At 37.7% G+C, this 12,240-nt stretch overlaps 1 protein-coding gene across 1 annotated transcript in view; it reads left to right on the plus strand.

Moving 5' to 3' along the window:
• The window catches only part of Themis (thymocyte selection associated), a 188,642-nt gene that overhangs the window by 35,187 nt on the left and 141,215 nt on the right, over positions 1-12,240 (plus strand). Inside the window, exon 2 of the mRNA XM_038339956.1 lies at positions 9,838-9,999. Coding sequence (XP_038195884.1) covers positions 9,838-9,999 — 162 coding nt within the window. The remainder of the gene's footprint in view (positions 1-9,837; positions 10,000-12,240) is intronic.

The raw sequence follows: 12,240 nt of genomic DNA on the forward strand, positions 1-12,240 counted from the left end.
TTTTCAAGTTTCTTATTTTCCAACATTCAAAAAGTTTGAGTCTCAAAACCAAAAAATGACAGAAACTTCTCTGATCTTCCCTGAGTGAGTAATCTTCATGTTTTGACATTAACAGAGGAATGTATGTAAAGGAAGAATTTGGTTACTTTTAGATATCATTTTTCTAAATTTACTACTTGGCTTTCAGTTATTTTAATGTTTATTTTTTATTTTTACTATAGAAATAATTTTTGCTTTTTATTGGTGCATTAGTTACATTTCTCGCTTTTGTGACCAGACCCAAGAAGAAGTTTTAGGGAAGAAGGGTCTGTTCAGAGGGGATATATGAGAGGGCATGGCAACAGAGATGAGTGTGCCCAACTAGTCTTCCATCCATATTGACAAATCATATGGGAAACCTCAGGGAGTGTCTTCCTTCCTCAGGTAGATATTTCTGGAAACTCCCTCAAAGAATCACCAAGAGGTGTGATTCCTGGGTAATTCCATATCTTCCAAGCTGACAATGAAGACTAAACATCCCAGCTGACAATGCCAAAGACTGCTTTAAAATGGCTGGTTAGTCTTCATATTCCTTTTACCTTCCTTTAGGCAGGATACTATTATACTGTACAACACTCAAGACAACCTTAACATTCAACAAAGATACAGTTCAAATAGTTACAAAATAAGCCACCTACAAGGAACAAAACCTCTGAGCCACTGCTAATGGGGTTGACAATGTTCCTTTTTGGAAGAGACAACTGGTTACAGCCTTCTTTCAAAACTTCACAATCTCTATGTAGAAGAGTTAATTAAAGTCATTGTTTTCTACATGAACCCAAGGGCTAGAAAAGTTTATATATCTATCCTATGGGAACATAAATGATTCTTAGTACAATGAAGAGTATTTTAGCAACATGAATTACTAAAAAGTAAAACAAGGCACTGTAAATTAATTCATGATCAAATACTTAAAACAAATGAATTGCTTCACTGAACAGGTTCAGAGATAGTTTGGACAGTCAGTAGAATTGCAGTTATAGAATCAATTGTGGTAGTACATTAGTAGTACGAGGTTGTAGCTGAGTTCCAAGCTCACACTGAGATGTTAAATATTCAACATATTCTTAGATTTAACTTTACAGTGTATCTATCTTTAATACGTATTATATATATATATATAAAGTATATATATATATATATTAATTATCAAGGTAGGCATTTGTGCCTTTGTGTAGACAATTGCCTTAGCATAAAGGAAGTATGGGTGATTATATTCTTTTGCTATACTTCTTTTGATAAAGAGTTCGCTAGCAAATTGACGCAAGGATTAAAATCTTTAAAAGTAAATAACATCCAAAAGGGATTAAAAGAAACAAGTTAGGTCAGACAGCAAGACTGTCTGGAGATAAATCATCCTTGGGAAGCAATCTTTAAATGATGGAGGGTCACCAAGAACTTTATGTAGAAGATAATTATTAGGTCATGTCTGAGTCCATTGGAAACTTGTCATAACTGATTCATGATAGCAGGACCAACTGTTAGAATATAGTACAGATATTTGTCATTTTGCTCATGGAGAATACTTGCCAACCCTGCTCATGGCTATATCGTTACAGCAGCTTATTGCTTCCCAGGTCAATTGTGCCCAAGCACTATCCAACAGAACTCAGAAGAGAATAATGCAGGAATCAGAATCTTGCTGAAATAATTTGCAGTTAGAACTATTACTGTCATGTTGATCAAAATGTATATAATCAGAGGGTCCAGGCTCCTGGTACCATCAAGGGAGTCAAGTAAACAACACCAATAAACTCTCTGTGTACTAGTTTTCTTTTTTACTCTTGAACTGCTTGAGAGTAACTCTGCATCCATGTTTGGATGCAGTCATATGTTTCTACTGAATATTCATGAGATGCTTCTCTATAGTGAAAATCCAATTTATTTTCTTATTCTACTTCATTCTACACTTATATTTAGATAAACTACAATTAAAATAAATTATAAAAGTTGAGGAAAAATACACACCAAACACTAATTTTTATTACTTATTTCAATGAATCTAGTCTTCAAAATGCCTGTAAAAATTCTGAAAATTTTACTCTTGTTTTCTATATTATAATTCACAATATAATAGCTAATTAAGTACTTTATTAATTCTGATAACCTTTGTGAAATGTATATTATGGTAGAGTTTTACTTTTATTTACTTTGTGTGCATTTTACAGTACATTTGAGGCCCTGGATGATCAACATAGCCAGTACATTCATATTCATTAAGTGAGAGGGAGAGAACAGCTTTATGACTTTTGGTCTATAGTAGTTTTACTTAACATCTAGGTTATAAGACACAGGCAGGCTTTGAATAGTCATTACCTATATCTGAAACCAAATCCTTACTAAAACAATGCATCAACTCCTAAGAAACTTTATTATTTGTGATGTCATTTTGTTGCATAAAATTTGAGTAAAATGTAGGGATATTTGGTCAACAATAATATCAGGTGATGAAGAACTACACATCTGTGCCACCATCATAGAATAGAAAAGAATTTGTGGTTACATAGGAGAAATGCTCATCCATATATAGACCCCCCCCTTGATCTTTCTATTCTGCCAATCATTGACATAAAGAACCCGAAGACCACATCAGTAATAATGAAAATGCATGAAACCCTATAGTACAGTCTTAAAAATCATGTTAATTATTTAAGACTTAGCCATTTAAGAAACTGAATTATCCTTCCTCCATGTGTACAATGAGTAAAACCCTTCTGATTGCATTTGTATCACTCAGTGTAGCTGGAAAATGCAGCCCTCATTTAAATCCCTGGTCCTAACATTTTCATCTTTTTTCTTTCCTGTATGTTTTCTTTGAAAGTTCAGTCTTTTCCAATCCATAAGGTCTTTCATTGCTTTGTTTGTTCAGATTTGATTTTATTTTACTTGAGATAGTGTTTCAGTATGTAGCCATGGCTGGCCTTGAACTTGCTATATAGAATAGGCTGCCCTTCAACTCACAGAAATATGCCTGCCTGTGTGTCCTGAGTGCTGAGAGTAAAAGTATATGCCAGCACCCCTAGCCTCAAATGCAGATTTTTTTTTTTTTTTTTTTTTTGGTTTTTCGACACAGAGTTTCTCTGTGGCTTTGGAGCCTGTCCTAGAACTAGCTCTTGTAGACCAGGCTGGCCTCGAACTCACAGAGATCCATCTGCCTCTGCCTCCCGAGTGCTGGGATTAAAGGCGTGCGCCACCACCGCCCGGCATCAAATGCAGATTTTTAAAAGCTCAACTGCATACACTGCAATGTCTTGCACACTCCTGTTTTTAGGCTTCATTTCCTGGATAAAAATTTAACCCTTGATTAACTAGAGATTCCTATATTCTTCACCATGTACAAACCATTCCCTAATTCTTTTGAGGGCAGTCATCCTTGCTTTTACGACTCTTTTGATTGATATGTTGGGGTGAGGAAAGCATGAACTTGGAAGATCTGTTCTTATTAACAGCCAGGGTCTTGTCTACTGCTAGATAAGCAACAGGCTCACTAATTCATGTACCCAGTGATCTCAACAATGCATTGAGACATCAAGTACATTTACTTTTAGGTATTTTCTTCAGATGCTGAGAAAGAATTTGTCTGGTTTGGGAGTGGATAGGAACTTCTTTGTACAGAAGGCTGGCCATACAGATATCTATATCAGTCATAGCTCCTTCTAAACTTCATTTGTACGGCAAACTTTCTAGAAAAATTGAAGAGCTCTCTCTAATAGTATCTTTAATGTCTACCAACCACAATGTTTTGGGATATAAATGTAATATAAAAATTTCATATTTAGCGGTTTCATTTGTGGACTTGCGGCTTCCTGAAAATATATTATATTCTTGAACATAGAATCCCCATAGGCAACGGGTATGATTCTCTTCTACAATGCCATATACTAGCAATCATATTTTTCAGGCAAGACTTCCGAATACATCCATATCTGTCACGAATGTTTATATGAGCTCCACTGTAAAACATATACAAAAATATCAATTTTGTGAGACCCTGTCTTAAAATCAGAAGTGAAAAGGGTGGCTAAGTAGCCTAGTTCTGGAATGATTACCCTGTAATCTGACCAAAGTCTTTCTTTCTCTTGCCAGCCAACTCCCATACAACAGCACGGAGACTTATTATTAATTATGAAAGCTTAGGCTTGTTTTTAACCATCTCTTATAACTTAAACTAGCCCATTTTTTTTATTAATCTACATACTGTCACATACAGCTCATCCTGCTTCCTCTGCATCTCTTGGCGTCTCTCCTACACCTAGATTCATCTCCCACTTTCTCTATTGGCCATTCAGCTCTTGATTAAATCATTCACAGCAGTGTATCTCATACAGGGTACAAACATCTGACAACATTATTCAACATGCATAGTCCATAGGTTCAATCCCTTGTACCTAATATGGAAAAATAAAAGTAGGAATCACATCAAAGAACTGACTGCCCCTTACCTTTTTTAAAGTACCTAGAAAGCAGCCAGATAATCTGAACTGTGCTTTGCTCTTTGATAGTAAACACACAAAGAGAAAACACACCTCATACCAACCCTTTTGTAGGGCAAGCTGATATAAAAAGACAGTTACTGTCCTACGAATCACTTACAGTGAAGGCTAATAATGAAAACATTCAAATGGAATCTAGTATGAGCAAAAATTGTATAGTAGATCTGTGGGGTAGGGTGGTGAGGGAAGGGTTTGTGCATTTAGCTAACATATTTTCTCTTTTCTATGAAGTTATAATAAATCCCAAAATGCATATGGTATCAATAACAAAAATCTCCCCAATTCCAGCTTTAATGGTAATCCCCAAAGCTCTGAGAGGGAGTGTATACAAAGTGCTATTAGAGCACAGGAGGGAATGGACATTTCTTTAGTTGGATATGAGGAGGCTTTGAGGAGGAGTGTTAGCTGAATCTTTAGGGTTGGTTGAGCTCGGACAGGTCAATGAGGAGGTAAAGGAATGAAGGACACGGCATAGTTTGGGGCATGGTGCGTTTGAACACAGATAAGAAAACCTTCCTCTTTCCTGACTGCTATACATTTTTAATTTTGAGGAGAAATGGAAGGGGGGAAAATCCTACTGAACCAATTGTTGCGACTGTTCTTATGTGACCATAATATTTCTTATATAGATTGGCAAGCAAGGGATGATCTCATAAAAGGATATTAATGTGTCATTTTTATCGAGCAAAGTAGTATTACAGAGGAGGTGATTTCAAAGGCACATGGCTCTTTCATTACAGTCTTCAGGGGCAATGTTTGATCACTGAAAACAGGCTGCTTTGTTCCAGTTCGCTCTGATGTTTGGCATTATCCTGAATACATATGCTCTGACTTGGAAAGAATCAGACTGTAATGATTGAAGAGATTTGAGACTTGCATATTCAAAATACATGTCTCCTGTATTTTGGGAGGAAGACTACTTGAATATGTATGTTTGTACATAAGCAAACATACTTCAGACACGCATCTCAGCAAAAGTTTAAAAAGCAGTCACACATATATGTTTATTCTGAGATCATGGAAGTTGCCTATTTTTAAAATTCATCATTATATGAAAACTCAGGGACAAGTATATTTTAGGAGGCTTTATGTTGGTAAGAACGAAGTATGGGAAGCTTGCTTATTTCAGTGTTCTACAAGGAGCTATATGCCCTCGTTACCTGTCGCTAACACAGCTTCTTCATTTTGGGTGCCCCTGAGTGGCCTTTCAAATACAGAAGTGGTGAGGATGTGCTTCAGCTGGCAATGTGTTTGTGACTCCTGTGCACATAGCCCTGGGGTGATCTCCAACACCATGTCAACTGCGTGCAGCAACATAAGATGCAGTCCCAAGCCCCTGCATCAGAAGTTAATGCACTTCTTAGCCTGCATCGTGAGTTCAAGACCAGCATGGACTACACAAGACATTTTCTAAAGGGAGAGATGGAGGGTAAAGCATGTTTCTACTTAGTCTTAAGAATAAAACTCAGAGTCAGACATTAGGGTGAAAGCTGAAAGATTAGAGAAGCAGAACAGCCAGCTACCAGAAACTTCTTACCTCTACTAAATCTCCAACTGAATTGGGGCTCCTGTCTTCTTTGAATCCTAAACTGAAATTGTTGTCTCTAGAATCCTCAGATTGAATTGGCACCAGATCCTGTCTCCAACCATTTTATATTCCTGTCTCCACATCCCTCGTGCTGGGATTAAAGGCATGAGTCTCCCAATTGCTGGGATCAAAGGCATGAGATCCCATGTGTTAGAATCAAAGGTGTGAGCCACCACCAGCAGGCTGTTTCTCTTTTAGACTGGTTCAATCTCCTGTAGCCCAGGGTGGCCTTGATCTCCTGATCTTCCTGCTTCCTCCTCCCAATTGCTAGGATTGAACGTGTGTGCCACCACTCTCTGTCCTCTATTGTTAACTAGTGGCTACCTCTGCCCTCTGATCTCCAGGTAAGCTTCTTTTGTCAGACCACAAACAAAATATTATGCAACAAGAGAGAAAGACACAGACAGACAGACAGACAGACAGACAGACAGACAGACAGAGAGGCAGAGAGAGATTTTCCTGGTTAGCAGCAAAATGGTGGTCACATGTTAAATGAGGAATTTTCTAGTAGTATTTGCATGATGTTCTTTTCCTAATATTAATAAAAATGCATTTCTTTTCTATTTTTAAGGAGAGAAGTAGATGCTTAGGAAGAGACTAGAAACTTTCAATATGTTGGCTAGAATGCATAATTTTATTGTCATAGAATTCTCTGGCTTCCCGCCCTTTCAAACTGATATATAATCTTGCACAAATTTATCTTTTGAATTTTGAATCCTTTTGAATCTATAAAAGATGGCATTCCCTGCCCGTGAGTTGGCTATAAATCGTACCGAAGAATAGACACTCATTGTACTGAAATTAAGTTCAAGACTTCCAGCTCAAAGGGGTTCAGTTAAATGATGTCCTCTTTCACCTGATCAAGAACAATCACTCCTTAACACTTACATATCTCAAATCCTTTACCTGTTCCCCACCTCACGGACACCCAAGGTTTTCTGTGGGCGGGTGGCGCGTTTTCCTCTGATTTGTTTTGCAACAATCTCAAAACAGGTTACTTCAGCTGTGTGCTTGCAGCGCTGACCAGAGCTTTACGAACCTTAATGTACTTATTAATCATCTGGGGAGCTTGTTAAAAATGCAGGTTCTGATTCAGCAACTTGACCAAGATTCTAACAAGCTCCCGGGTGGCACAGTGGACCACAGTTTGGGTAGTTAATGCCTAGAGTACAAATGACCTCTTATTAAACAGGGATTTCTTCCTGCACCCTGATAACTGGAGATGTAGATTCCCTGACTTTAAAGTTACTTCAGCCCCTTTGTTTTGCGCATTGCAAATCTAATAAAAACCAGTATTATTTTTACTTGCTCCACATATCCCTTCTTAAAACAAAACAAAACTAAACAACACCTCACCTCTCTTACTTCACAATTTAGACACAAGAAACTACTTAGTTTCCAGAATGTGTAAGTATTTTTTTCATATCTCAGTACCTTTCTAATACTATTGCTTCTGCCCATTTTTGCACCAAGTGACTCTTCCTTTAAGGCCCACATCGGCAGTGTCCTCCAGGATTCATTCCTGCTTTCTCTTTCCCCTGGAAACAGAGATGCCTCTGCCACTTCACAACACTCCGCATTTCCTATATGATGGCTCCCCGCCCTCCAGATCTTTTGCAATGGACTGGCTACCTGCCCAGACTTTGCAGGACCATGATTCTGAGGGACAAAACTAGACCTTTTATCCCTGATGCCTACTGCCAGTCACAAGACCTCACACAGTCTACTGACTGAGTGTTGGTTGGGTTGTAATCATACAAAAAATATAATTCAATTATTATTTTTCTAATGAACCTTAAACTTGAACTGGGAATAATAAAAACCAAATTCACGAAAAGTTAAATACAGGATGATACAGTGTTAGTGATACAGAATGTCAGTATGTGATTTATCACAGCATAGAACTGTTCTGAGTTTACTGACAGAAAATGTTGCATGGATTTTTAAATTATTTATTTCCTACCTCAGCTTGTTCAAAAAAGAACTTGGGACTAGCAGCTCTATGTCCTCGGGCTAATGAAAGTACAAGAACATAAGTAGTTAAGAGAGCAGTATGAGAAGACAAATGGGGTTTGGATAAGAAGCTAACAGCTCAAGAAGCAGACAAGCTGGTCCTCAGGACTGATGCTCTCTGTGCAGAATGGAAGGTTTCACACGGGGCACTTCCATTTCCACTCTACCTGGGAGGCACACCTTTGCCAGGCGCACCTTTGCCAGGCTGCTAGCTGCTCTCTTGCCCTTTGACCTCTGGTAGAATCTGGCCACAGAGGTACTCTGGGAGAACAATGAGAGTCGGGACATCTGCTTTCTTAGGTTGCCTAGAGGTGCCCTTTAAGTCAAGACCCTTCAGATTTCTTTGATTGTGTCATGCCTTGCTACCTGATGAGGCACTGATATAACCATAGAGTGCTTTGAACTGGGTGAAATCGCAGATTTAAAAATTTCTATGAAAACCATTAATGCCATAAGAGGGTTATAACCTATCTGTCTGTCTGTCTGTCTGTCTGTCTGTCTGTCTATCAATCATCTATCTATCTATCTATCTATCTATCTATCTATCTATCTATCTATCTATCTATCTATCTTTCTTTCTTTCTATCTATCTATCTATCTATCTATCTATCTATCATCTACATATATGTATGTTTACACACACATATATGGCTAGAGTCTGTGAGGGCACTAAAGAAAAAAGGGAACTAGGAAATTTACTTTTCAATAGAGAAAATTCAGAAAGCAGACAGAGCTAGCATTTGCCCTCGTAGCCTTACGTTTAGTGTGATCAAGAAGCTTAAGCCACCTAGAGGGAAGGACAAACCACTGTTGTAATTAGTGCTTGCAGTCCTGTAACGCTCCTTACACCAGTATAAGCCACTGTTCATTTGTGATGCAATTGTCTTCCAGAGATTCTGCCTTGAGCTGTTCTCCTTTGACTAGGGCTGACTGTTCCGAACTATGACCTCTCATCTTTCCTGATGTTCAGAGTCTGATTGTTTCACAGCCCATTCACCTTCTCTCTGGAGACACAGAAAGACAACGAATGAATGAAAACCTTACCATGAGTATCTGTGATGAATGGTTTGTGGAGAAGGGGGTTGAAATTGTGAGACAAAGTACAGCTGCTCTGTTTAGCTGGGCTGTTCTGCCACCTATTGCCACAAAGGTATCGAGCGCTGTCTCCAGTTTGTCAAAAAGTCACAGATAAAAATAGGCAAGAAGACTTAAATTCATGATGATGAAGAATACCAGATCTGAAAAATAAATAGGAAGCTGTTAGTATGAAGCCCTGGTACATGAGCATCTCTGTCTTTGCTTGGACTGTATTATAGCCCTGTTTGCAGCACTGACTCAAATTGCTGTTGACTCATATGGGCCTAATTCTGTGACCTGGCAAAAATGTACCATAAATCCTGGCAGCGGGAGACCTGACTGTGGTTTGACCTTGGGAAAATGAGCTAAAGGTGATGAGAAAACCATAAATTCAATTTAAAATAATAAAAAACCAAGATTGTTTATACTTGTCCAGTGGATAAAGTGAAAATCCAATATGTTTCCTGGTGCACGGTGTACGTTCTGGAATAGTCAGTTTTAATTCCAGTTTATTAGATGGCTAAGGGAGGAATTGAGTGAAAACATTTTACATGAGGCACTTGGCAGTGATTTTGTTCTTTACTGTTTAACCTTTCCTTTTTTAAAGATTGTTTTCTTTCTTTTCAGGGTCTATTTATGAAATGTTCGGCAATGAATGCTGTTTGTCAACAGGGGAAGTGATTAAAATCACAGGCCTCAAAATTAAGAAGATAATGGCTGAAATTTGCGAGGATAATTCTAGAGATTCCGAGTCTTGGAAGCCCTTTGAACTGCCCATGAATTTTCCAGGTACAGTCAACTGCAACCACTCCACATGGTATTAACAGTTATATGCAATCAAAACAACTGGAAACAAGAAAAAAATGGCACCTTCCATACCAATTTTGTTGTTGTTGCTGTTGCTGCTGTGGTTTTGAGATAGGTTCTCACTAAATAATCCAGACTGACCTTGAATTTCAGACTGTCCTGCCTGGGTGACTGAGTGTTGAATTTGAGTCTGCAATGGTGCTAGCTGCCTGGGGGAGACTGCATAGTTGTGTGGGTTGAAGAAGATAGAATTCTTATAGGTCAATCAATTCAAGAACTACAAAAGGCAACCATGTTATACATTTTTCATTCTTCTTTAGCATAGGAACTAGTTACTTTAGTTAGCAAATAACTACCTATTTACAAGTGCTTAGTGTGTTATTTTTTATATACCTATGTGTGAATAGCACAGCATGCATACCATTGGGTAGTCACTAGTGATTCACGTGTCTTGTGCTCTAGACTATGGGCAGTCAAACTTTCTGGAAATGGTCAGACTATCACATTTTAAGGCATTGTAGGCAAATTGTTTCTTATAACTACTCTACTGCAATCTTGTAGCATATAGGTCACTACAGGCAGGAAATCAGTCAACCAGTGGTCATGGTTGAGAAATCATCAAAAGCTTTATTTATAAAAAGGAGTGGTTGACAAGATTTAACCAGTCAACTTATTTGCTGATGTGTGCTCTACACTTCTAATACCCAGACTTCATATTTCTAGCACCGAGTACACTGAGGACAAACTCAACATGTGTCAACTGGATGAACAAATGAGTAGTGAATGCAAATCACAAATGTATTACAATACAATATGTTTCACAGTATAATTAATGCAAATCTGAGCGACATAGGATCAGTAAGTCCTGTTTTCGAACATGGCTTTGGTAGTTGTATTTCCAACTCCACCAGTTTTTAATTGTATTGCCTTGACAAATTATTTTCTTTCACCAAATGTAAAGGTAAATAATAATACTGCTATATAGCTCCTAGTGTCTTGGAGAAGAGTAATATTGAAATATAATTAAAGTGTTCATTGTGGCATCTTGGAATACAATGAAGTCTACAAGATAGAGAAAACTTATTATTATCAGGATTCTCATGGATATCATTGGAGGGGTCCAAAATACACTTCAGAGAATGTGATAATTGAGGTTTAGAGAGCAAAAATGAATTAGGTATATTTAAGAGAAGATTTTTCCAAGTGCCATTCTCTGTCCCTTTGAACCAAAAGCATGTCTATTCTTCCTGGTCTATCATAACATGATTTTAAAACTGGGCTACACAGTGGGCTCAGCTAGGGAGAGTAGAAAGTCATGATGCATGAGACATCCTGATTTATTTGGGTGAAGTCTGGTCATGAAGTGTTTTCACAGCTCCCCAGGTGATACTATCCTGAGGATGAGGACCAGTGCTTTATAAGAAATAAAACTAGATGTAATCTCTCAATCATCAATTAATCTCTCTCTCTGTATATATACTGCATGTGCATGTCTCATATATCTATGTAACTCAGGCTAGCTTGGAACTTCCTCTGTAGAAGAGTGAGTCCTCAAACTCACATAGAATGACTGCCCCTGCTTCTGAAATGTTGGAATTAGATACAAGTGCTTCCATACCCAATGTAAATCACTATATTTTATATCATAGTTATTGCACTTATTGCAATTTATAATTGGAGTTATTTTGTGCTTTTTGGACTAGCATGATCTAATAGACAATAAGGTGGCTAAGAGCAGAAGTAAAATCATTTATTGATGTAATTCTCAGTAATCAGAACACGATATACAGAATAAACATTCACTTAGTTAAAATGTTCAGAATTTCAGATAGCAGAAGAATGTCATATTGGACTAGTGGAAACACTTGGCTTTTGACTGAAGTCTAATTTAGGTTATTTATTTGGAACTTCCTTTGAGCTGCATGGTAATTTTTCATTATCTGAGCAAATGTTTAAAGACATGCTTACAAGTGACTGTTGTTATTAGGGTCAGGATATGATGACTATGATAGTTATGGAAAGTTTTCTTTCAGAAAAGACCCTGGGATCTCACATAGATCTTTCTTTGTTATTATCACTGGGGGGGGGGGGAGCTCAGATGCAGGGCAATTTTCATGAATCCCAACAGCAGCATATATGCTTGGTCTAGATTAAAAAATTTCATTTGAACTACAATCATATTTTATAATTTAAGATTCCTTTAATGTTTTAACACAAAATTTT

The sequence above is a fragment of the Arvicola amphibius genome, chromosome 8 (assembly GCF_903992535.2).
Source record: "Arvicola amphibius chromosome 8, mArvAmp1.2, whole genome shotgun sequence".
NCBI lineage: Eukaryota > Metazoa > Chordata > Mammalia > Rodentia > Cricetidae > Arvicola > Arvicola amphibius.